Genomic DNA, 26,827 nt, shown 5'->3' with positions numbered 1-26,827 from the left:
CTCAGTCTGAGAGGACATTGGTCCATCACCCAAGGAAGAGGTTCCTTCTAAGGTATCACATCCATCCTCCTCACACTGATACCCTCCAACCATGAGACCCTCCACAATAGCACAGTAGAACTGTTCTGGTAAGTCCCTGAATGTCTCTTCCCCAAATCTCTCCCTGCATCTGCTTCTCCAGGTCAGCAAATCCTAGCCTCAAGGGAATGAACCTGCCCTCTGAGAGCCAAGAGCTTCATGCATTGGGCTCACACCCATGATTTCCACTCAGTGGGTAGGTGATCATACTTGTGGTGCACTCTGCAAAACCCTGGATAGCTGTGGCTGTACCCCCAGACAACAGCAGGCGGCTGACTCACCCCACTCAACCATGAGCCCCTCCCAGCAGAACCATGTGCTTCTAATGCGCTCTCCTAAAGCTAGATTTTCACACAGACACATCCCGAACAGCTCAGAAACCACACCCACCTCTCCTCTGGCACCAATAGTTCCTTATTCACAAACACTGAGGATAATCTGAAAGCTCTGCACCCCCAAAATAAGATTTGGACCACCACATATCCTACACTCCACATTCAGGTGACTCAGCCCTCCAAATGGACCAGGAAACAGCATAGGTCCACTTGGTGTGCAGAGACCCCTGGATGTGGGGGTCGAGGCTATATGGTGGTCTGTGCCTTATTTTGGAATGCAGCTATTCCAGTTTTTTATTCAAACCTTCTTAATCTAAGCTTCTTGGAGCAACCTAAACAAAAGCTCGTGGTGCCAGAACCAGTGTTTGGACCAGGCACCACTGCATATCTTCTTAAAGGGACAGACTCTGGAGATGTGTGACTCGTGGTGGTCCAGATTGTTTTGGGGTGCAGCTCCCCCTCCCCCCCACTTTCTGCAAGTGCATTTGTCCTCAGGGCACTCCACTTTGGAGCAGGTAGCAAAAAAATTGGGCATTTGACCGGGAAACACTTGGAGGGCCAGGCCCCTTGAATGTGGGGGTGTAGGATATGTGGTGGGCCAAGCCTTATTTTAGGGTACAGAGCTTTAAAATTACCCCCAATATTTGTTTTTGGACTCACAAATAAGGAACTAGGAAATGTGAATAGGGAACTGGGAACCAACTTCAGCCTCCATTTCATTCTGTGACTGGCTCCACCTACCAAGCTGCCATTTTGTGGCTGGAATCTTCCAAGTCTCTCGAAAAAATTTAAGCAGCTCTCCAAAACATAAACCAGTCTGTAGTCTCCACCCACCACACCTCTGCAGGCCCGGGCACAGAGAGCAGGGCTTGAGAAGAGAACTTAGCTTATACTGATGATTCACGGTTGCAGTCCCATTGTGAATTATTGCTATAGCACAAGACAAAAAATCAGTGGGTGTACTCATGAAAGAGGAGCAACGTGCATTGGAGGGTGGTCTATCGGTGCTCAAGAAAGAGCAGATTTGTGGGAGAAATTATGAAAAAAATTCCCATGCACTTTCCTTCTCTCTCGTGCACATTTTTTTTCTGCCTCAAGGCACAGCTGACTCATGGCCCTGTGGTGTTTTCAAGGCAAGGGGCCTTCAGAGGTGGTTTGGCATTGCCCACCTCGTGTCATGACCCTGGAGAGGCAGCATGATGTAGTGGTGAAGAGCCGTGATTTGGAGCAGTGGAGTCTGATCTGGAGAACCGGGTTTGATTCCCCACTCCTCCACAATGAGGAGAGGCTAATCTGGTGAACTAGATTTGTTTCCCCGCTCCTACACACGAAGGCAGCTGGGTTTCCTTGGGTTAGTCACACTCTCTCAGCCCCACCTACCACACAGGGTGTCTGTTGTGGGGAGGGGAAGGCAATTGTAAGCTGGTTTGAGTCTCCCTTAAGTGGCAGAGAAAGTCGGCAGGTAAAAACCAACTCTTCTTCTTCTTGGTGGTCTCCCATCCAAGTACTAACCAGGGCCAACCCTGCTTAGCTTCCAAGATCTGATGAGACTGGGCTAGTCTGGCTCATCCGGGACAGGGCCTACCTAACCTATCTAGGAGAAAACTTGTGACAAGATCATAGAATCATAAAGTTGGAAGGGACCACCAGGGCCATCAAGTCCAACCCCCTGCACAATGCAGGAAATTCACAACTACCTCCCCCCTCCACACCCCTAGTGACCAGAAGATGGCCAAGATGCCCTCCCTCTCATCATCTGCCTAAGGTCACAGAATCAGCTTTGCTGACAGATGGCCATCTAACCTCTTCTTAAAAACCTCCAGGGAAGGAGAGCTTACCACCTCCCGAGGAAGCCTGTTCCACTGAGGAACTGCTCTGTTAGAAAATTCTTCCTAATGTCTAGAAGGAAACCCTTTTGATTTAATTTCAACCCGCATTGCCAACTCGTTGTCGGGGAGCCCCAGGCTGACCTCGGGGGGGGGGGGGACTTCACACACACCCTGGGTTCGGGCTCCCCCCTTTTTCCCCTGGGGGGATCTCCTTCCTCCTCCACCCCGGGAGATTCCTTACTCCTGAGGAAGTTGCGCAGGAGCTGGATCCCCCTTCCCCCTCGCCGCCAAAGCTCCTTCCCTGGGGGGGGGCGGAGAGGAAGACCGCGAGCTCTCCTTTGCACTTCTTCGGGGGGGGACTTGCAAAGGGATCGCCTTGGGGTGGGCGGGGCAGGGTCTCCCTTCTCCTCCTGAGAGGGCTGGAGCCACCGCTTCCCTGCTGGAGTCTCCCCTCCCCGCTTGGCAAACAGGGACGGCGGCTCCCGGTGCCCCCCCTCCGCGCTGTGCACCAGCGGCCCCAACCGGAGCGGCCTGGAGGCAGAGCTCCGCGGCCAGGCACTGCCTTGCCCTGCCTTCCCGAGCTGCTTGCCCTTGCGGCGGGCCTGGGCAGAGCGGGCGGGCGTCCACGCATGCGCGAGGAGAGAGGCGCGAGGAGAGAGGGGACCCGTCACCTGACCGACCGGTCACACCCCCGTGCGTGCCTGAGCCCCGCGGAGGCCAGGTCTACCCCCACGCCACTGGGTAGACCTGGCCTCCAGAGACCCATAGAAGCCAATGGGTAGACCTGGTCTCTGGAGGGGGACTTTTTCCCCTCCTCAGAGGCCATGTCTACCCACTGGCTTTCTTGGCGGTAGACCTGGACCCCCTTCAGAGGCCAGGTCTACCAATTGGCTTCTATGGGCCTCCGGAGGCTAGGTCTACTGCCAAGAAAGCCAATGGGTAGACCTGGCCTCCCAATGGGACTCAGCCGGAGGCCAGGTCTACCAATAGGCTTTTATGGCAGTAGACCAGGCCTCCAGACGAGGATGGAAATGGCAGGGACTTACAATTTAATTTTTATCGATAAATAAGATCATTATTAAGTATGATATCAAGTTTTATTCAGTGTACCTATAGTTTAATTAAGACTTAAAACTTTAATTAAAGTTTATTAAGTTAATAAACAGTGTACCTACCTATATAGTTTTAAGTTTAAGAAATTTGGCTCTCAAAAGAAATCTCAATCGTTGTACTGTTGATATTTGGCTCTGTTGACTAATGAGTTTGCCGACCACTGGTCTAGCTGTTTGTTGAGTATATATACTCTCAATAGCTGTCTTAAAGCCAACTCCCATACCCATATGTTCTAATATTTTTTTCATAAATCTCCAATTAACATTATCAAACGCTTTCTCTGCATCTAAAAAAATCATCGCTACTGGAGTTGTGGTACATTCTACATATTCTAACAAATCTATTATTGTTCTAACATTTTGACTAATCATTCTACCTGGTAAAAAACCGGCCTGATCTTCATGTATAAAATCATTCAAAACCGTTTTTAACCTAGTAGCTAAAATATCAACAAAAAGTTTATAATCATTATTCAATAATGAAATAGGTCTATAGTTTTTAACTTCTAACAAGTCTGAGTTTGGTTTTGGTATTAATACTATATTTGCTTGTTTCCAGGTCTGGGGCATAGATCCTTTCTGCAAACAAGAATTCATGACTTTTAATAAATATGGAGACAATTGCTCTTCAAAGGTTTTATAATAAAATGCTGTAAATCCATCCAAGCCTGGAGATTTATTTAACTTACTCTTACCAGTTGCATCTTTCAATTCCTCCGGGGTTATCACAGAATCTAATCAATCCCTATTTTCTTGTGATATTTCTTCCCAATCAAATTGTTTCAAATAAATATCCAATTCCTTATCTGATACCGGATTTCTTCTATATAAATTTGTATAATATTCTACAAATGTTTCCATAATCTTTTGTTTATTTATTATTTTGCCCTCTTTTTTATCCTTAAAATTGGTAACTTCTTTTGTTTATGTTTGAGCTGCCAAGCCAACAACTTACCCGGTTTATTAGCATGTTCAAAAAAATCTTTGTCTATTAAACATTACTTTTTTTCAATTTCTGATGTAATTAAAAATTCATATTGCTGTTGTAGCTTTTTCAAATTATTAACCTGGTCCTGTTTAAGTAATTTGTCATGTGTTTCTTTTTTTTTCTCCTCTTCTCTAATTTCTTGTAAAATATTTTTTGTGTCTCCTTCATTTTAAACCATCTTTTATTTTGTTGAATCAAAAGTCCTCTAAATACTGCTTTACCAGCATCCCAAACCATCTCATCAGATATTCCCATGACTACATTTTCATTAAAATAGTTTTGTATATCTATCTTTAATTTGTCTACGATCTTTTTATTTTTTAATAGATATTTATTGAGCACGGTCTGTTTCTCCTATCTTAACTCTTATTGTAACATTGTGATCTGATAACACCCTAGGTAAGATCTCCGCATTGTCTGATATAGTCATTAATCCTTTAGAGAGCCATATCATATCAATTCTTGAGTAAGTAGAATGCCTGGATGAAAAATATGTAAATCCCTTTTTATTCCCATTTGACAATCTCCAGATATCAAACATTTTCCATTGTTCTATAATATCATTAAAAATACCCGGTAGTTTACCCTCACATTTCCCCCCCTTTTTTTGGGTAGATCTATCCAACTTTGGTTCTATTACCCCATTAAAATCTCCCTTCCATATCATTTTATCTGTAGCACGTTAAGCTAATATTAGCGCCAATTTGTTAAAAAACATCTTTTGATTTATATTTGGAGCATAGATGCCCACCAACAATATTTTTTGGCATCCAAATGTGATTTCTATCAATAAGATTCTACCTTCATTATCAATATATACAATCTTTGGTTCCATTACCAAAGGAACATACATAGCTATTCCATTAACTTTTTTCTTTTCATTACATGATGTAAAAAGTTTTCCTAATTTTGGCTGTTCAAGTCTTATTATGTCCTTTGGCAAAATATGGGTTTCCTGTAGACAGAAAATATTGGGTTTAGTTTTTTGTAAATAATAAAATACCTTCCTCCTCTTATTGGGAGAATTCAAACCATTAACATTCCACGACAATACCTGCAGCATTTTAATATTCAGTTATTTCCATTTTTACCTTTCCCAATTTTTAAATGAAATCTTTATTAAAAACCACCTTCCCTCCCCCCCCCCCCGTATTTTCATTTTGGTTCTAACTGAAGTAATTCAGCCTTCTTTATCATCTGATAAAGACTCTTCCTCTGTCAGTTCTGTTGGTTGTATCCCTCCACTTGCTTGTGCAGATTTGGCCTCTTCTGGAAGATCCTTTGAAGGTTGTTGTCTTGTTGGTTTAAGAAGATCCTTATCATATCGTATTAGAAATTGTTCCGCTTTAAGAGTATCTGTAAATTTGTATCTTTTGGCCTTGAAGAAGAAGGAAATACCTTGTGGATACTCCGATCTGTGTTGAATCCTGTTGAACTTCAGCCTTTCCGCGATCTCTGAGATGTCTTTTCTTTTTCTAAGTAGCCTTGCAGGAATCTCCTTCATTATTCTCAACGGGTTGCCATCTATTGTGAGTGGATTCTTGTAGTGTTTGTTCAGAATAAGATCTCGATGGCCTCTAAAGAAAAGTTGAACCAAACAATCTCTTGGGACATTATTTCTGGTTGCAAAGGCTGAGTTGATCCTGCAGGTTGTTACAATCATTCCTTCAATGAGTTCTTCTTCCTCCTGCAAAAAATCTGCCAGATGTACTTTTAAGAAACTTTTTAGGTCTCCTCCTTCAGCTTTCTCTTTCAGACTGCGAATGCAATTCTCTTTAACTTAAAGCTCCAACATTGAATATGAGCTTCTCTTTTTTCCTCTTTCTTGGAATGCTTGTACCGAAACCTCCAAAGTGTCCACTTTTTTTGTTTCTTTGTTGTCTTGTGAGCATTTCTGAAGCTTAATCTCCACCTTGTCTTGTCTTACAGTCAGAGAGGTAATTGAATCTCTTAAGGCAGAGATGGCCACTGTATTTTGGCACAGTTCCCCTTTTATAGCTGTCACCTCTTGAAGTGTTTTTGCCATCATTTCATGAAGAGAACTGAGAGTGTCCTCCATTTTTGGCTTTGGTCCCATTTTGGCTGTAACAGAAGTAACCATTAAGGAGGGTGAAGTCACTGGTGTTAAATTTATGTTTGGGACTGAAGTTCTCCTTGTTTGTTGAGAAGACTGCTGTATTTGCAATTGTTTGGAGTCCTTAAGATACTCTTTAGAGTGCTTTTCTTTCTTATCTTTATCTCCCATTAGTCCTAGGTTGGCTGCAATTTGTAATCCACAAAGAGGGGTGTGTGGCTTTCACTGTTCAATACATCAACTTAGAAATCTGTGTTAAAACCTGGAACTTGATTTATATTCCAGACCTTAGAGAGTGATTCTTGATAATCACTTTATTCAAAATTTATTTCATGCCAACTATTTCCCAGCTCACAGAACCTTTTATGAGTGATTTCAGTAGTTGGCACAGCTGGATTTTAAACTGCGCAATGGCTGGCAAAAAGCCAAGTTTCAGTTCAGATCCTGTTAGTAGAGTTATAGCAAGTCAAAAGGATGCTTTCCCCCTCCCAATAAATGACTGTTGGACACCTCAGTTGTGAAATTTAGTAAGATTCACTAGATTGAAGTTACTTGATGTGATTAAATCAGAGAATCCCCGCTGCTTGTCCCGGCTGCCGGTAGAAGAAAATGGCGCCCGCTTCTCAGCTGCTCTCCGTCCGAGCGGTCTCCGACGATTTCTCAGCAGGGACCGCTACTAGGACGGCCCGCTCGCCTGCGCCTGAATCAGCATCCCCTCTTTTCCCGAGGGGTGCCGCTTGCCTGGAGGGGGGGCAGGTTTTTTTGCCCCCCAGCAACCCTTAGCCGGAGCGCGATCCGACGCGTGTCCACGGCGGTTCCTCTCTGACCCGGAAGTTCAAGCCAGCAGTTTTCAAGGTTACATAACTTTATCATAAGAGCAACATCTTTGCAGCCAGTGGTATAACTGAACCACAACTGTGATGAATGTATCAACCTTTATAGGGAGAGGGTCTTATGCGCCCTTCAGAAAGGCCATGATGAACAGAGAGGCAAATCCTATCAGGTGATGCACAGTAAAGCAAAAGAAAATAGAAAGTCCAGAATATTAACTTAGACTTTCAGGGGCCTCTTTCTTCCTCGTGTTGTTCTTCAGTTCTTCCTCTTGTGCTTGAAAGGAATGGAGGCTGGAGGAGACCCAGGGGTGGGGGAGGGGGGGAGTCTATGCACAGTTCTCCCTGAGAAAAAGCCTTTTATTCCTTATAAAGTGAAATGTGTTACTTTGTCTTTCAGAAATGAGATACAATTTAAAAAGGGGAATGTCTCCCTTTTACTCCAGTCAGTTTTGGTGATTGGGAGCCCGGAGAGGCCTCATTGATGCTCCTGGTGTGGAGAAACGGTCTTAAGAAGAAGAGAGCTTGAGGTGGGCTTTTGAATTCACCCAAAAGAAGGGCAGGAGGGTCTCTCCAGAGAAGGAGGCTCCGGAGAACTCGTGGATCAGGGCTCCTCGGTCAGCGTCGAAAAAGGCCACTCGGCCCCCAGCGTAGTTCAGGCAGACTCGAATCCTCTTGGGCTCCCTGGTCAGGGACAGGGGATGGTATTGTCCTTTTATGGAAGCCCTGTAGTGCCCACACCACTTCCCCACAGCCCAGATCCCTCTCTCGGGACCAAAGGTGATCCTTCCCTTCCTCCTCACAGACTCTCTGGCCACCCCCACAGCCCATCTTTCCTCACTTCCCACAAGGACTTCCCAGAAATGGCGGCCTGCTGTGAATCTCTCACAGCCCAGCACAGCAGTATATGTGGAAAATCTCTCAGGATCGTCCAGCAGAGCTTGAGCTTTTTCTCCATCTCTCACGCTTTTCCAGTTCTCAGACAGGAGGAGTCCGGGATGGGCCGTGTCTGGATCCAGAGTCACACATGCTGTTGGGGGGGAAACGAGGAGACAAGAGAAGCGTTTTCAGCTGGGAGATTTCTCCCTCTGGCCTTTTCTGCGTCCTCCTCCTGTTCCCACCTCTTCACAACCCCCTCCTGGATTTCACAGACTCTCCTGCCTTCTCCTGAGCTGCTAAACAGCAGAGCAGACTTCCTCTGAGCTTCCAGAGAAAGCAGATAAAATCAACAATAAAAACCCAAAAGAACACAAATACCACATCGTATCCCAAGCAGGGGACCTTGAGAGAGAAGAGAACCATGGATAATCCAGTCACCGAATTTCCCCCCATAAGAAATCACACGACAGAGCATTTACACAAACACCCAAATCACATGAAAATGAGCAGAGGCACAGAATGGGTTGAACGGGTCATGGCTCTCAGTCCTGATACCAGACACATCTTAAAACAGGCAATACCACTGAATTTGGCTTTAATTGACTCTGAACAAAAGAGAGACTAGAAGGGAGTTGCCATTGCTTTCAGCCTGCCAGGGAGATGTGTGTCTCAGCTGGCATTTGGGACAATTTTGGATGGACTTGAAGTAGTTTATGTATTTTAGTGAAATAACAAAGATTGGACTGAATGCAGCTTCTCAGGGAATGTCCTGTAAGGTACTATTACAACAGCAGTAAAGTGGAGCTGATGTCCTGCACCCCTCAGCGGATGCCTGCGAGATCAGACCCTCACTCCACAGCCTGCACAATCTGCCTTTCACTCTTCTGTCTTTTTAAAGGTTGCAACAGCCAGCCTGATGAAGACCTCTGGTGTGCTTGAAAGATTTCACAATGTTCTATGACAATTTTAAAAATAAATAATGAGGTTTTGTATGGACCTCTATGGCTGTACATTTTTTTCCTGTAACCCAAGAATATTTCTGCTCAACCCAACCTTCAATTATTTGTTCTAAAAATGATTACCCCTCTTCTGCTGTCATTCAAGGTGTCTCCCAGAACACCTTGAACCAAAAAAACCTCCCTAATGGTTTCTGTTCTTCACAGAAAAGGGAACTGGGGCGAAGGAAGACAGAGCAGGATTTAGATTCCCTTGAAATTCTCTACGTCTTCTAGAGAGACCCAGGTGCTTCAGCGGTGGTTTCCACACAGGGAGGGGCTTGTGCAGTTTCCTTGTTGCTGGTGAAGCTACTGATAAAGCGCAGCAACAAGAATAGGACTTCTGTATGGCAGGTTCCCCCTCCCACTTCCCCTGCTCCAGTCCCCCAGCAGCGCCCACCCCCCTCCATTGGGCCATATCATTATATTGATGCCTTTCCTTGTATATTGTCACAACAGAAAGGTCTAGAGACTTATTTTTTCATGAAGGCTGGTAATTCTGAGAATCAGATATACGTATTGGTAAAACATTATATCTATGTAATGATAATACCATTTCCTATATTTAAAAAACTAAAAATCCCCCCAGAGGTGAGGGAAGGAAATGATCACCACAAGGAAAGCATCAGGGAAATGGCTGCTTACATAGGTGGGAAAATCTGGATTTTCTTAACCACATAGTAGACATCCAAGCTTTACCGCAATCCAGGTTTGAGAAAGATCAGAGAAAACCTGGGAAATCCCAGCAGGCGCACAAATGTGGTTAGGAAGCAGGGGGGGGGGGAACCACTTCCCCAAAAGGATGAACCCAGGGCTAATAACCTGTGAGAAGATGGCCAGGATCAAGCTAGAATTTACAGAAATATCCTTGGTATTGGATTCATGTCCCCTCCCTGCTCCTGTGGAAGCACTTACTGACAGCTCTGCAAAAACTAAGCTCTCTTATGGTATCCTCAGTGGCAGTTTAAAAAGAGCTGCAATATTACCAATTGGAAGTCCTTCTGCACTGGAGTTACCATCACAGAGCTATCAAACTTCAAGCATGACCTACCTGGGCTGGAAAAATGGATGCCTCAATAGTCACCTTTGGCAGAAGAATACAAAGACTTTAATTCTGGAACTCAGCTAAGAAACAAACATCCTTAGGCATCAAGAACGGGTTTCCTTGCCTCACATATATTTTGCAGAGCCTTGAAAATGCTATTCTGATGCTTGCAAGTTTGGCAGCACCAAAGGGTAAAAACTTTTTAAAGCAGAGGTAACTTTACAGTGAGGTAGAACTTTGCTGCCTTGAACGCACACATACATCCAATATCCAGGAGTTACCTCTCCAAAAACCAGTTCTGCAACATTACTAAAAGCTTTGGGAAAGGACTGATATGTTTCAATATACCCCCATTCTGTTTGAAAACCTATTTATATAAACAGACAATAACTGACCAACAGCAGCCAATAATTGACCCTATGCAGAAGGGAGCAAAATGGATCTAAGCCAGCATTCGTCCTGCAAACATCTCCTTTCTTTCTGAATTCGCTCTAAAATATACTCAGAAGAAAGCCTCCTCCTGCCCAGAAGTGTGCATCTGAGTGACAGCTGGGGAGGCGGAAGAGCTGAAGAGGAGGCTTGTGAGTGACAGGCACGTAGTTCCACTTCTTCTCCCAAACATCAAATACAAATTATGTGTGAATAAGTGGAAAACAACACCAGGGCACGCTGGACTTCTGCCTTTATACACTGCCATTCCACAAACCAGTGGATCCAATACACAATTTATAGCACCTTGAAAATGAGGGAAACCTGAAAAGCAGGTAGAGAAATCCACTGAGAGAAATGGGATTCCCAACCTGGTCTGGGTCTCTCATGGGCAGGATTCTGAAAGGTCCTCAAGGGCCTCCCGTCATTTCAACATGGCGTCAGGTAGGTGAAAGGAGGCAGTTCATCCCCTCAAGAGTCCACCTTCTCTTTCACCCTGACAGACCTCCTCAGAACAAGAAGGAACTGGCCGTGGCAGGGAGGGAGAAATGTTGAGGAACAAAACAAGAGCGTCCAGTAATGATATCTCTGGAAAAACACCAAGTAGAAGAACACATATTGTAAGGTGAAGCTTTTTAGTTAAGAAATAATTGATCGGTGTATGAAGAAACATTTACCTTTCTGCAAGTAAAATCCAGAATCCAGAGTGTCTGAAGAAGCAAAAGAAATGAATGTGAGCAGCAGATCCTTGTACCTATCACCAATCTTGTGACAAAAACATCAGTTAATAATATGGCCTCTTTTTCTCTCAGGGAGGGAAGGTGCCATGGTATAGCCCCACCGCATCAGATATCAAAAGCTAACCAGGGTTGGTACTTGGTTGGGAGATCAAAGATTCTGCAATGGGAAAAGAAATCTCTGCTTCTCACTTGCCTTGAATATTTCTTTCTGGGGTCTGCATAAGTTGGTTGTGACTTGATGGCACACGCGTACATATTTCTTCTAAGTTTTGGCTGAAAGGTTAAGTAACACCTACTTCTGGGGGGTGGATTCCAAATTTTATTTGTGTGGAAATATTCACATTTCTTTTTACTAATCACTTTGAGTGACTGGAGATTCACTTCACAGAAAGCATGCTAAGGACTGAGGCCCAAGGGTCCACTCCAGCTAAACTTAGGATCCTTCCAAAAAGAGGTTCTGCAGTTGTATCGACTGACAACCTCTCGCCCATGTCTGAAATGCTAACGACAGCCCCTTCAGACTCCCAATGGGTAAGATGAAGTTCTTTTAATAATAAGGTCAAGACCTTTTCTTTGCCAAAGCCTTATCTCTCCAGCCTTTGGTTCTTTCCCAGGAAAGTTGCATTCACAACATGCACAGCTCCTCTCACCTGTACTGTAAAGTGAAATTTATTTTGGAAAAAATAAAGAAAATGCTCTGAATTTATAACATGCAATTAAAACCATCCTACTCTCTAAAAGAGCAAAAAGACCAGCTGTTGCCAGGATGAGGCTAATGCCTTAAAAAGACCTCCCCCACCAATCAAGATCAAACACTTAATCACTCTCCACAGAGCAACCTTCAGTCTTAAAGCCAGACACCTGATGATTCCATACAGCAGTGCCATCCTAAGCAGACTTACCCCCTTCTAACTCTGCTGATTTAAATTGGCTTAGGAGGGTGTAAATCTGCTTGAGACAGCGCTATCAGTTTCCCTGAGACTATTCTGTGGGCTCAGCTACTACATGCTCAAGCAAACACTCACACTCAGTCAAAGAGACAAGTTTCGATAGGTCCAATTTGGCCACAGACAAGCTGCAATGAGAAAGGGGGTAGGTATTCCTGAAAGGGATGGGGTGGGTCTCTCCATTAAATGAGGATGCCCTGAAGGGCAGTTTCCTTCCCTTCCCTTTCATTTTAGGTGCTCATTCCACAACTACCAACCAGTTTGCCAGTCCACAGACACAAATGACTAGAGAAAAGCAACAGAAAATAATTTTGAGAAAATCCACACAATGCAATTTAGAACGAAAGTTGCAGGAGAAATCTGAACAGAAAACTTTCCACGGTGAATTACCTAATTCGTACACACACTCCTCCTATTCCTGTGTCTTTTAATGATATAAGCCAGGGGTCCCCAACATGGCACCCACCAATCCCTTTATTGGTGTCTGTCAAGTATTTAATGAAAAGGCCAACTCGAGGTGGCACTTTTGCCAAGCAAGGCTTCTGATTGGCTGGTTAGCTTTTTTAAAATATTGTTTTAACAGCTTCTGCCACCAACAGCAGAAGAATCTTCTCTGTGTGACTGAAGGTAAGCTGCAGCAGCCATTTTGTGGCTGGCTCCACTTCCAGTGGAAGCTAATTTGTGGCTGCGCCCACCATGCTGTGTCTGAATTCCAAAGGGGACCATGGGCTTAAAATGGTTGGGGACCCCAATATAAGCAGCCTAAAAGACATCTAGCCCAAGCTAACATTCATTCTGAAATCCCTGCAGGGTTTCTTCATTACCTTCGAATTGCTTCTTGATGCTCTCCAAAAAGAGATTTAGATCAGACAAGTCCCAGATGCACCACTTCTGTGCAAGAGGAAAAGCCACTGGATCCTCAAACTCCTCCTTTTCTTCATACCTTGAGAAAAATCATGTCAAGATACCATCCACCCAATTCACAATCTCTCCCCGCCCCAGGCAGATCAAAGAAACAGAGGAAGGCTCCACTTCAAACATTTTCTTTGTTTATAATGATGATTCTGTGAACTGGAAGTATTTGTCTATGTGAGCATAAGAAAAATATGCATAAAAATAACAAAAGGAATTTTTGTGGCTGCGTGTTGAAATACTGTGTGATAACAGGAGATTTAGTCAGCTATTATATGCAACACGCCCTTGCTTAATAAGATTACAAGGCTGTCAGATTAGTTTGACAAGTGCAGGTTAGATCAGATGGATCTAGTAATGATGCATTCAGCCTGGAAAGTCCCTTGAGAGCTAGAGGGAGCTGGCCTGATCCGGTTATGACCAGGTGGCTGATGCAATACAGGAGCCATGTCAGGATGACTAAGCATAAATAAAGTCCTTGTTGCAGCCTGCACTTTATTGCTTTTAAATTAAAAGCCAAATATTAGTGCAACATATCATTATAATGCTACAACACTAGAACAATCTAGCCATGGCCCTTTTCTTTAAAGCTTGAGAAAAGCCCTCCGATGGGGGCGGGGGATGCTGGGCCCACAGGGGCTGAGAGGAGAAGAGCCAAACTCTGTCACCTTTCAGCCCTTTAAAGGGCTTTCCCCCTTTTCCCTGCAGCGTTGTAATATGGCTCAGCAGGGAAAGGTGGGGTCTGGGCACAAATGCCATCGCAACTGCTCATAAGTGACAGGTTGGCCTCAGCAGCAGGCACAGCAGTGCCACTAACGGGTGTGTGGATGCTATTCCCCTACCACTGGTTGCTGCCGTTGTGTGTGTGCATTCATTTTTGTGCACCAAACTGCACGCAACAAGTATGAGCTACGTTCACCTCAATATACACATCCTCCTTTTAAATCTGGCTGTGAAAAGCTCATCTTTGGGAGAATTTGCAAGGAGGGGCTGTTTTAAACCCTCTCTCTCACACACAGTTTAGCCGATAAAATGTCTTCCAAGATTCCAGTTCGGGGTCCTTCTAAGGAGGAGACCCGGGCCTGATTGCCATCTGTCTCCTTCTTGGAATGATCCAGAGATCTCTGCTAACTGTTTGTATGTCCAATGTATGTAAGCTTGTTAATTGTTATATTCAGTTACGTATTGTTGTTTCCTTTGCCTTATATTTCTTGTAAGCTTAATAAATGTCTGGTTCACTATCATAACGTTGTGTTCTATGTAAAAGTTTTCTAATTATCGAAAGGTGCCTTGTGTGCACGGTCTGTGTTATCTTTATCTTTCCCTGGTCATTGCTTTGGTGAGTAAGTGGGCAGGAAGTCCAAATACAACGAACCAAAGGGAGGAGGGGGGAAATTCTCCCCCCCCCCACCTCAGTTGGAAAATTCTCACATCACCCTGGTGGTCCCTTCCAACTCTATGATTCTATGATCTTCCCTGTGTGACTGAAGACAAGTTGCAGCAGTCATTTTGTGGCTGGCTTCACTTCCAGTGGCATCTATTTTGTGGCTGCGCCCACCATGCTGTGTCTCAATTCCAAAGGTGGCCCCAAGCTCAAAAAGGTTGGGGATCCCAATATAAGCAGCCTAAAACACATCTGTCCCAAGCTAATGTCCAGTCTGAAATCCCTGCAGCGTTTCTTCATTACCTTTGAATTGCTTCTTGATACCCTCCAAAAATAGATTTAGATCGGAGAAGTCCCAGATGCGCCACTTCTGTGCAAGGGGAAAAGCCACTGGATCCTCAAACACCTCCCTTTTTTTGTACCTTGAGAAAAATCATGTAAAAATACCATCCATCCAATTCTCAATCCCACTACACCCCAGGCAGATCTGAGAAACAGAAGAAGGAATCGGCAGAAAGCCGAGAGACAGAGGCTGAATGTAGAGCAAGATGGGGGCTCTTTGGAGGGCAACGTCCACCTCACTATAGCTCCTCAGACCACAAAGCCACAAAGCAGCTGAGGGGAATGGTTAATAAAAAATGAAATAGAGCTTGTTTGGGCTCAGAACACCACTACAGGAAGAGCTCCTGTCAACGCCCCAGCCACTTTCCTGTGCTGAAATTGTGCGGTGGGGGGGAGCCCTTCCTCCCCCACAGAGGCATTTCAAGGCCCTACAGGCTCTGCTTCATTCCCTAAAGTTGTTGTGTGGCTTAGGGGAACCCAGACCCGACTCTGAAAAAAGCAAACATCAAGTTGGGCCTTCAGAACACCAACCCCCACAACCCCTGCCCAGATCTGCCTTGCAAATGCCCAGTCGAGGAAAAAGAAAGCTGGGGCGGTTAGAGCTCTGGAGTTTAGGGTTAGAGTTGGGGGAGGGATTGTGGCTCAGGGGAAGAGCATCTGCTTGACGTGCAAAAGGTCTTGGGTTCAATCCCTGGCATCTCCAGGTCAACGGATCAGGTACTAGGTGGGGTGAAAGACCTCTACCAGAGACCCTGGAGAGCCACTGCCGCTCTGAGCAGAAAGTACTAACTCTGACGGACCAATGGTCTGATTCAGTATTCAGCAGCTTCCGGTGTCCTGTGACTGTCGGACCCTGGTTCAATCCCACATGCAGCCATGTGGCTCACTGGGTGACCTTAAACCAGTCCCTCTTTTTCTCAGACAGGGATGTTGTGAGGAGAAAAAGGAGGGCAGAATTAGGTTCAGTGTCTTCCCGCCTTTTTCTCCCTCTCCCGTAATACCTGAACTCAGTAGCACTCAGTGAAAGTGTTGAGAAATAGGTTCGGCAGAGACAAAAAGGACAAACTTCTTTACTCACAGCCACAGAAAGCCAACCTCTGAATAACGCTGCTAGGAGGCAGAAGCAGGGGAGGGCCTCGGCCTCTGTGCTGTGTTTGTTGGCCATCCAGGGGCATCCCTTGGCCACTGTGTGAAACAGGATGCTGAACTAAATGGACCACTGGTCTCATCCACCTGGCTCTACTTATGTTCTCAAGAGTGAGGCTGAGAGCTGGTGGAAGGAAACGGGTCACATGGCATCACCATACCCGGAAGTGTGCTTCCTTCTGTTCCTTTTAATAATTTGCCCCTGGTGAGAGGCGTGGAAACTTCGAGCCCAATAATATCACATGACAATTATTCTTCCTCTGAAACTACCTGGGGAGACTTAAAGCAGAGGTGCGAATTTTCTGATCACTAGCTGTGTGTTCCCCTTTATGGGTTGCTCAGCATGACAAATTTTTTATTTCGGAAGCCCTGTTGCTACCAGGGCTGCCAGTGTGGAAACAGCCAAGAAGTAATCGGAGTAGGAGCAGTACATTTAAGTGCTATGTGGTTGCAGGAATACTTATGGAAACACGGCACACAAACACACCAACCCCTGCTTCCTCATGTGTCGTCTCACCCAACCCTCCAGAGTACATCAGATTTGGCCGGGTTGTCATCACCGTATTCACCTCTCAAGTGCCCCCATAGCCAGCTCTGATGCCAACCAAGGCATTATACGGGCCAAATAAAGTTTCCAAACTGCCATTTTGTGGAGCGAATTTAGCTGAGGAGACTCAAACCCTGAATTTCTGGAGTTTTTTTTTTTTAAATGTAGCTTTGGTAGCAGCTGCCTCTCACAACACAAGGATCTTCACTGAGTGACTGAAGGTAAGCAGTAACAGCCATTTGGTGGCTGGCTCCACCTCCTGTGGCAGCCATTTTGTGCCAGCCATTCTGCGCCCACCACACCAGGGTGGAATCCCAAAGGTGCCTGCAGCCTCAAAAAGGTTGGGGACCCCTCTTCCAGAGATTTTTCAGCTAGGTGTCAATCCAGACCCACCCCCCCAATACTACTTCATGATTTCCTGTTGATGAGACTCTGTGTTTAAGCTGCTTGCCACTGACGGATGGATGGAGATCCACGATCTCAATTGCACCCGACTTGGGCCTCAGCCACCATCCTGAAGGACCATGTTCTTCACAAGATACCCAGAGCCCTCCCAAAGTTAAGGAGGTTAATGAGCAAGAACCACTTACCTCTGCAAGGTGCATCTGGCATCCTAAAGAAAAATGGCAGAGAGAGAGAAAGAAGAGGAAACTCAATGGTTGCTAAAAGGCCACACCAGGAAGACCCCTTCAGACCCTGGGAGATTCTGCACTCTGGCCCTTCTCCTGTGTTCAGCTAGGAGACCCCCCAGCTCAAAGGCTGGGGGGCATCTCCATAAAGTGGGATAAGATCCTTGTGAGGTTAATATTAGAAGACAAAGTGGAGCCATTTCAGAGGAGAGTTAGTGATCTTCTTTGACGATTCCACAGTGGCTACTTTCCCAAAAGGATTTTTCCTCACATGGAAGGCAGGAAGCCCTCCAAGAAGCTTCTGTGGCCACCTGTGGATGCTGAGACATTCACAGCAATTCACTTGCATCAGCCCCGCATCGCTGTTATTTCCTTTCTTGTCACTGGAGAGCATTTCCCAGGCTTTAAAAAAAAAAAAAGCTAAATTCCAGTAGCATTGTAACTACATGGTGGTCCCCAGCTTTCATTTTCTTGTAAATAAAGTCCTTGTTGCAGCCATTGTCCTTTCCTTTAAAGCCTGAGAAAAGCCCTCAGATGGGGGGGAGGGGATGGTGGCCACAGGGACTGAGAGGAGAAGAACTAAACTCTGTCACCTTTCAGCACTTTAAAAGGCTTCCCCCCTTTTCCCTGCAGCACAGCAACACGACTCAGCCAGGAAAGAGGGGTCTGGGCACAAAGGCCGTCACAACTGCACATAAGTGACGGGTTGGCAGTAGCAGGCACAGCAGTGCCAGCAACGGGTGTGCGGATGCCATTCCTCTACCATTTGTTGCTGCTTTTGTGTGCGTGCATTCATTTTTATGCACCAATCTTCAAGCAACAAGTATGAGCTACATTCACCCCAACATGCACATCCTCCTTTTAAATCTTGCTGTAAATATCTTGCCTATGACCCTCGTTTCTGGTGGTTGGTATGACTTGAATGTAGTTCCCCAGACACACAAAAACGCGGCATTTCCAGGGGGTGGAATTTGCATGGCTGCTTGATAGTTTCTTGCAGCCTGCTCCTGGCTGGAGATGTAATGAGGCAGAGGGGAAAGCAGCCCATGCACGGAGATTAAAACTTGCTAGAAACACAAACGGGGCTTGTTTGCTTCCTGCCTAAGAGAAGGAGGCACAGAAAGAGTTTGGAGGCAGCCTCCTCCCAAAGGGGAGCCTGGGCTGTTCCTGCCACTCTCTTACCTGCAGGAGTTCACTGGCCGGCTGCTGACTCTTCTCCTCCATCTCCTGGATGAGGTTGTCCAGAGAGGAAAGAGCCTCAGAGAGTTTGACCAGGTGCTGGACCCTGTTTCTTGCCACCTCCTTCTCCACCTCTTCCATCTGGGCCAGAAGAAGTTTCTCTTGTTCCTCCAGAAATGAGTGTAGTTGCCTGAACTTGGCTACCGTCTCTTGCTTCTCTCCTGTGGTTTGCTTCTGAGATATAAAGAAAAGGAAATCAGGTCAACATAACAAACACAGCTGGTCTTTGCAGTGGAAGATCGACTTTAGGAGATTACTATCAGAAGGGCACTTTGGCCTTTCACAGAGATCTCCTCAACATTTGGCAGGGAAAAGGAAAGATTCCCATGGACCCATGCTGAGGGCCAAAGTACATCTCACTCCAACTACTGGGGAGGTTCTTTCAGCCACAGAGGACGATGTCTGCAGCAGAGAGTAGAAGGGACTTCTTGAGTCCATTTGTTTCCCCCAAAAAAGACATTCCATATGCTGACCCCCCACTTCCCAAAAGGTGAAAATATATGATGTTTGAGTAGAAATACCACTGCGGAGAAAAGAACTGAGAAGCCCCTTCCCCTCCCTTGGTCTCCCTGGCTGCATTTTGGGCAAGAAAAAACCGCAGGAGAAAAGATCAACACGCTACTGAGTATTCCAAGTACTTTCCCACTTAGAATGGCTGAACAATCCTTGGCCCAGTTCGTGATTGTTGGAGCACTTATCAGCACTTCTACCCAGCATTTCTTGGTGGGGGGGGGGGAGAACCCTCATCTCTTTTCAGGGACTTCTCCTGGCTTGCATTGTTGGTGGATGCACACAAATGGAGAATCAACACATAGGTTTATTGCCCAGGATTTACCCCAAAGCACAGAGCACCTTGGAGAGTCAACTGATTCTGCTCTAAACAAAAACACTCAATAACAAAACAAAACGTTCTAGATCTGGATGAACAACCAGGGGCAGCCAACTCACAGGGCAGCCCTAGGTGATTGCCTAGGGCGTCAGAGGGCAGTGAGTGGCAGGGGCACCATGGGTGTGCAGTTCTGCACCATCCTTAGCCCCACTGCCTGGGTACAACTCTGCTTAGAATTGCAGTGTTAAGTCTACCTTTGGAGTCCTGGTCTGCTTGAATACTGACCATCTGTGCACGGAATTTCCAAACTGGAAGAGGGGGGATGTTTGCCTCGAGGGGTTGACTTTTCTGCTATTTTTACTTGATCCCCCCCCCCACAATACTAGTTCTATGTCACTTCCCAGCCATAGTGACACTTACGAGCAAGTCTTGGCTTTCCTTTAATACGCCTGCTTTACATGCCACAATTCTTTTTCTCTCCTTCTTCAGCCTCTCCAGACAGTTGCAGAACTGATCCTGGGGGAGGAGAAACCCAAAAGTGAAATTGGTTCCTTTTTTAGAAGTTTATTATAAAACATAGGAGAAGCAAAATGGTCAAGTAAGGGCTTAACTAAATGTAAGTGCCCTGTGTCCATAACAAGATCTTCAACAACATTTCCCATATGCTGAACACAGGTAGTAGCTTCCTTATGGGGATGGTGCCCCAGTTTCTTCTGATACCCACCAAGAATGCAAAGGTGCAAAGAAATTTGTGGCATGGAGATGTACTCCATGCTTCACCCTCCTGCCCACCAGTCCACCCCACGCCCTACCTCAGGAGAGTTTTTTGCATTAAAAATATTCAGTCAGTATAAATACACCCAGGAGCGAGAATTTTTGTTAAATGACAAAAGCTCATTTGAGGGGGGAGGGTGAGAATGGAAGGCAGGAAAGTAAATGGCACTGGATTTGGGATGGTGGAGGAAATGCATACCTTCCATTCCACACTTTCCCAAACTCTCTCTGGCTATGTTATGTCAAGAAAGAGCACACGAAAGCAGGAAAACTCTGTGTGGAAGTAACCACAACTGGGGGTTGGGAAAGGATTTCTTATGGTGCCACAATGCAGTGGAAGGGCCATGGCTCAGTGGGAGAGCATCCACTTGGCATGCAGAAGGTCCCAGGTTTACTCTCCAGCATCTCCAGTTGAAATCAACAGGCAGCAGTTGACCTCCACCTGAGTCCCTGGAGAGCTGCTGCCAGTCAAGAGTGGACCTGGACAGACCAAGGGTCTGACTCAGAATAAGGCAGCTTCATGCGTAGCCCTCCCCCCCCCAAACCTGATTGAAACTGTTACCTCACAGCTACTGTTTGCAAGTGGGGGACACAGACAGGTACCAAACCTGCACATATTCTCCCCCCGCCCCAGGCAACTCAAGGGCAGCAATTGAACGTGAGAAAGCCGTGGTGGGCGGTGGTTAAAACTGGGGGTCAGGCGGCTGCCTCCCTCATAGCTCAGCCATGCAACCAGCTGACCACACGTCAACACAGCCAGACAGGAAGTGAGTCAGTCTCTCTACTTTATCATATCACCCCACTTTAGCCTCAGCAGGGGGGAAGACAGCGATGCCCTTAGGGGGCACCAAGCCAGAAAGGAGGCAGCAAAGAGGTGTTTGGGCCCAGAGGCTGAGGAAGAAACTGGAAGCAGTTTTTCCACAAAGAGACCAAGGAGAAGGGAAGGATCCACGGATCTTCCCCACCAGCCTCCACCTTGTTGATTTCCCACCTTGTACTCCTGGGAGGCCTCCTCAAGAGGAAGGGTTTCATGATTTCTGTGCTCCTTGGATCGGTCACAGACCACACAGATGAGGGCTTCATCGTCCTTGCAGAAGAGCTTCAGCGGCTCCTGGTGCTTCTGGCAAACTCTCCCTCTTCCAGCAGCCACGGTTGCCTGATGCCCAAAACAAAGAAACAGAGATCTGCAGCCACGACAAGAGCCCCAACAGCAGCACCACCATGGAGGGCTGGTCAAGACCTTTTCGGTTTCCACCTTAAGTTGTGTTCCCTTAATCTGAGTTTATTATCCAGGTGTCCTGCTTTGACTCCCCACCCCTCTTCACTGGAGTAAACCCTACTTGTAAATTAACTTCTGTTTGTAAATGGTTAACGGTGATTGGAGGGTCTGGGAATTGTTGCCTTTTTCGCCTCCTGGCCATCCCCTAAGAGAGGAAGTGGAGGCCAGTGGGCTGGAGGCCCCCCCCCCCGTTTCTTTTTTATCATACACTCTCTCCACTAATCAACCAGGTCCCATATTGTCTCCCCTCAGCTGGGGTTGGTGAAAGAAACTGGGGTTACACAAGATTTTATTAAGCCTCAAATTCATTTGGAAGTCAATGAATGAATGAATCACAACTCCTGGTTCCAGGTAAACCCCATTCTCCCTGCACCTGCTTTGAGCTTCCATGAGCAGCATTCCAGAGAAGCCCCCTAACACCCCACTCCTTTCTTGAAAAGTGCACTCCCGGGGGGTTATTATGACAAGCCTCCAAAGGTGGATCCAAATGTTGTGGGGAAGGAAAGGTGATTGTAAGCTAGTTTGATTCTCCCTTAAGTGGTAGAGAAAGTTGGCGTGTAAAAACCAACTCTTCTTCCTCCTCAAGCGCCTTTTTTATCCGTTTATTACTTGCTGCTGCTTTGCGAGCCAATTTGTGATGGGGGGATAATATAATATTGTATCAATTTTATATGATATTATATTAATAGTGACAGGCCAGCAAGCGGCCACGACCACAAGCGTGAGAGCTTTGCGCCAAAGTGAAATGTTCAAAGCCACACAACAAGGATGCAAGAAAGCCTCCCTCCACCCATTTCTCACTTACCCTGTTTTCCAGGAAAGCCTCCTCCAGAGGAACCACCTGGTGGTCTTGGTGCTCCTCGGATCTGCCGCAGACCCCGCAGAGGAGGGCGACGTCCTCCTTGCAGAAAAACTTCAGGAGCTCTTGGTGCTTCTCGCAGACGCCCCTCTTCCCTTCTCCCCCCTTCCCACCTGCCTCCTTTCCCTCCTGAAGGGTGAATTTTTTGGCTATTTGGACAAAGTTGGCCAGCTGCTGGTTGGGCCGGAGGGTCCCTTCCTGCGCTCTCCCTCTGCACTGGGGGCAGGACGTTTCTGCCCTAGACGCCCCCCAGCTGCGGGTCAGGCAGGCGCGGCAAAAGTTGTGGCCGCACTCTGCAATGGTCACCGGGTCCCTGAAGTAGTCCAGGCAGACGGAGCAAGAGGCTTCCTCGCACAGCTCCTGCAGGAGACCCCCGGCCGCCATGGCTCCCGGGAGGGAGGAAGAGGAGGGGAACTGGTTTGGTTTTCGCGCGTTTCGGAGCAGCGACGGGGCGGGCCCCCTCCTGCAAATCACTCTCAGGTGTGGAAACATCGGCCAGAAGGTGGCGCTGTCCCTCCCCAAACAGCCCTCCTCTGTGCATGGGCGTGAGAGCTGGACGAGGAAGAGAGCCGATTCCTTTGAAGTGCGGTGTTGGAGGAGAGAGTTGCGGATGCCCTGGACCGCCAAAAAGACAAACCAGTGGGTTTGAGATCAAATCAAGCCCGAACTGACCCTAGAAGCTCAAATGACTAAACTGAGGCTGTCGTACTTTGGACATATGATGAGAAGACAAGAGTCACTGGAAAAGACAATCATGCCAGCTAGGGAAAGTTGAAGGCAGCAGGAAAAGAGGAAGACCCAACAAGAGATGGGTTGACTCTATGGGTAAGCGTGATCTCCCTTATTCTCCATTGGCAAGCGTGGTGTACATTATTCTCTATTGGCAAGTGTGGTTTCCACTAGTTCCTAAGGGCAATCCTGCATTCACTGTGGGCAATTCTCTATGGGCAATCGCTGTCCCTAGTTTTCAGATTATTGGCAAGTGTGCTTTGCCTGATTCCCTATGGGCAATCACGCATTCCCTATGGGCAATCATGTATTTATTGGCAATCGCTGTCCTTAGTTTTTGGGATTCTCTATTGGCAATTGCAGTTTCCCTGTTTCTCTATGGGCAATTGCTGTCCTTAGTTTTTGGGATTGTCTCTTGGCAAGCGTAGTTTATCAGTTTCTCTATGGACAAGTGTGGTCTCCCTTAGTCTCAATGGGCAAATGTGTTTTGCCTTATTCTCTATGGGCAAGTGTGTTTTGCCTGATTCTCTGCGGGCAATCATGCATTCCCTATGGGCAATCATGTATTGTCTATGGGCAATAGGTGTCATTATTTTTTGGGATTTTCTGTTGACAAGCATAGCTTCCCTTTTTCTCTATGGGCAATCATGAATTGTCTATAGGCAATCACTGTCCTTAGTGTTTGGGATTTTCTATTGGCAAGTGTAGTTTCCCTGTTTCTCTATGGGCAATCATGTATTCCTTATGGGCAATCATGCATTCCCTATGGGCAATCGCTGTCCTTAGTTTTTGGGATTTTCTATTGGCAAGTGTAGTTTCCCTGTTTCTCTATGGGCAATCATGCATTTCCTATGGGCAATCACTGTCCTATGTTTTCGTATGTCCCTGCATCTGCCCATTTCCAAATCAACACCAAGGTGTAAATCCCCCAATCCCTCTTAGTTGTGGGGGGGGGGAGTGGCAGAAACTCTCCAATTTCCCCTGCGAAGCTGACTAAAAAAAAAAAAAAAGAGGGAAGAAAAGGTCCCACCATTTGGGTGCGACCACCGTTTGGGTGTCTGCCCTTGTCTACGCCAGAGTTGTTCCCACAGCAGCAGCACGCTTGTGTTCCCTGCAAACCGGCATCTGGACACGGACACCAGATCCACCAGAGAGGGCAGAATGGGGGGGGGGAACCACTCCAGATGGTGAGAGAGGGGAGTCGCGCTTCCGAAAGCTCCCCCCACTATTCACGAAAAGTCCAAGCAGACGGAAAAGCAGCACAGCAAAGAAAGGGCTGAGATTATTACCTGGCTCCTTGAGCTGCTACTTTTCTGGTATAGCCAGTCTTTTAGTTGCATGTGCATAATCTAAGCCTTCCACACAGGCAGGTATCCACCCTTCTGACCTTGGAGGAGTAGAAGCTGTGCAAAGCAGCGACCCACCCATTTTGAAGTGGGAGTGGGTGAACCGGCGGGCTTCACCCTAATACCCTCTTCTGCATTGTTTAAATAGTCGTGTTTGATGTTTATACTGTGTTTGAGATTTCTGCAGTCCTAGGATTATATATAGAGATGGTTAAGGTGTCAGACTCGGGTCAGGGGAACCCAAGTTTGAACCTCCACTCTGTCCTGGAAACTTGCTGGGTGACCTTGGGCCAGTCCCACACTCTCAGCCTCGACCCTGGCAAGTATGTTTGGATGGGAGACCTCTGAAGAGTACCAGGGACTTGACCCAGAGGCAGGCGATGGCAAACCATCTCTGAGCATCCCTTGCCTTGAAAACCTATGGGGTTGCCAATGCCAAAAACAAAATGATAATTACATGGCTTCTTAGGATTTCATCCTGTCAATTGCACTGGTTTTTACACTATGTAATCTGCCTTGACTCTCAGTGAGACTGGCAGACCGTAAAATAAAGTAAATAAAATAATAATATTAAGTACCTGGTGTTGCTGTCCTGCGTCAGTGACTCAGCAATAAGACTATTCATAAGTTTATTCATTCAGTAGTGGAAGAGCTTTTCCTGGACAGCCTGCAGGTAACGCTGTTGCCTGTCTCTGCGTACTTTCCTGTAAATCACTGAGCCTCAACCTTTCCTACCTTCGGTCCCACCAATGGCTCCTATCAAAGAACCTGGGTCCCACCAGGACGGAATTTTTTTTAAATGCCTTTTCTGAGAAAGACATTTATATGTTTGCACTTGCAGGCATTCTGTTTATTACAATTGCTTGTTCATGGTAAGTTGGACATGAATATTACAGTAATATTCCTTTATTGCTATAGCTTTAGAAAACAACAGAAATAATTGTTTCATTAGCAACTGAAAAGGAGTAATTGTTCTGAAAACCCCAAATCCCTCCTAGACTAGTTCTGTCTCAACCAAGATGCACAGCCTGCTGGTTGACAACCACTGCTGTACGTTAAACTCCCGGCACTCACAAAAAGAGCCAGTCATGGAGGAAACTAGACTGAACCATCCCCTTGTGACAGGTTACAATTTGGGTTTGTTTGGTTTCTTAACATAGGGGAGTGACCTCTCAAAGGTCCAGAGAAGACCAGGCCAATTCCAGCTTTTGACCTGTCTAGCTATAATTTAAAAAAAAATTGTTGACACACCATTACAATGACCTATTATGGCAATGACTAGTTCACAGATTTTTAAAACTCACTCTTGCTCTTTTCATTATGGAGTTATAAGAGGAACAGTATTGGCTGCATATTGAGCCTTATAACTCTGGCATGAGGACTACTTTTAAAAAATGAAATCAGGGAAATCATTAAAGTTATGGTCCCAAGAAGACCAGGCCACTGCCAGCATTTGAGATGTCTAGCCACAATTTTAAAAAATGACTCTCCATTAGAATGACCTATGGTGACAATGGCTAGTTCACAGATGTCTTTCCTGTTTTTTTAAACTAACTCTATAGCTGTTTTCATTGCAGAATTATAAGGGGAATGGGACTGGCTGCACATTGCTCTTTATAACTGAAACAAAAAGGGCTAGAGAGTTGCTTTTAAAAAATAAATCTGGGAACAAGTACATTGTTGCAATAGGCAGGAGATATAAATATTTTAATTTTTTTAAAACTATGTTGATCTGGTACCAACTTTTTTTAAAGGCCTCAGTTAGTGGGTGGACGAAAGGCCTCCCCAGAGCATCAAGGCAAGGAAATTGCACATGAGCAGGAATTCAGTGTAAATTTAGACAATAATAAAAGCCAGAATACTGAAGAGTCCTGCGCATATGGGTGTCAGCCCAGAGCCCTCATTCCACCCCCTCCCCATTCAATGACAACATCCTCATCCGTCCATGTTGAAGGAGAACGAGGCCTTGGCTTCGTCTTTGCCTCTTCTCTCTCCTTTGCTTTCCCCATCTTCAACTTCTTGCCAGGCTCCTTCCTTTACAACATTACAAAAAAACCCCGGCATTTCCCCTTCCCCCAAAGTTTGGGTCCTGCTGCGGTCACCTCTCTCCTTGCAACTTTCTCTGCGCTTGCTCTGGTCTTTCTACGTCCCCCTCAAGCCACCTCCCTTCTATCCGGCTCTCCACCGCCAAAATCCCCCACCTCTCTTCATTCTGAACAAGGGACGTTTCTCCTTTGACCCCTCCATTAACTTCCTTTCTGCTCCCAGACGCCACAGAAACTCTTCAATCCTGCCCTTCCAACCCCTCTGCATCAGTCCATCAGAAAATAAAGCTGGGGGTCTTAGAACTCGTCACCAGCCTCTGGATTTTGATAGGACTTGTAGAGCCCAAAATGAAGGGAATCAGAAGACCCATGCCCAGATTAGGCCCAGAAATTCTGCTCTTTGCAATGGAATCAAAGGTTTAACCATGAGAAGCCAGGAAGGTGGGAAGCAGCACAGACAGGGAGGGTGGGAAGTATCCCCTCCTT

General features: G+C 46.2%; 1 protein-coding gene across 1 annotated transcript; it reads right to left on the bottom strand.

Moving 5' to 3' along the window:
- Window positions 1-7,755: 7,755 nt before the first annotated feature.
- On the bottom strand, window positions 7,756-22,605 carry LOC130493044 (E3 ubiquitin-protein ligase TRIM7-like). The gene is made up of 8 exons (XM_056866823.1): window positions 22,168-22,605; window positions 21,075-21,239; window positions 19,730-19,825; window positions 18,424-18,654; window positions 17,203-17,225; window positions 13,106-13,224; window positions 11,272-11,304; window positions 7,756-8,276 (listed from the first exon to the last, which is right to left on the bottom strand). Exons 1-8 carry the CDS (start codon window positions 22,603-22,605, stop codon window positions 7,756-7,758), a joined length of 1,626 nt encoding a protein of 541 aa, XP_056722801.1.
- Between the last annotated feature and the right edge of the window lie 4,222 nt (window positions 22,606-26,827).

The sequence above is a fragment of the Euleptes europaea genome, unplaced genomic scaffold (genome assembly GCF_029931775.1).
Source record: "Euleptes europaea isolate rEulEur1 unplaced genomic scaffold, rEulEur1.hap1 H_7, whole genome shotgun sequence".
Lineage (NCBI taxonomy): Eukaryota > Metazoa > Chordata > Lepidosauria > Squamata > Sphaerodactylidae > Euleptes > Euleptes europaea.
The sequence above is the reverse complement of the archived record's forward strand: the minus strand, read 5'-3'. Positions and strand labels throughout refer to the sequence as shown.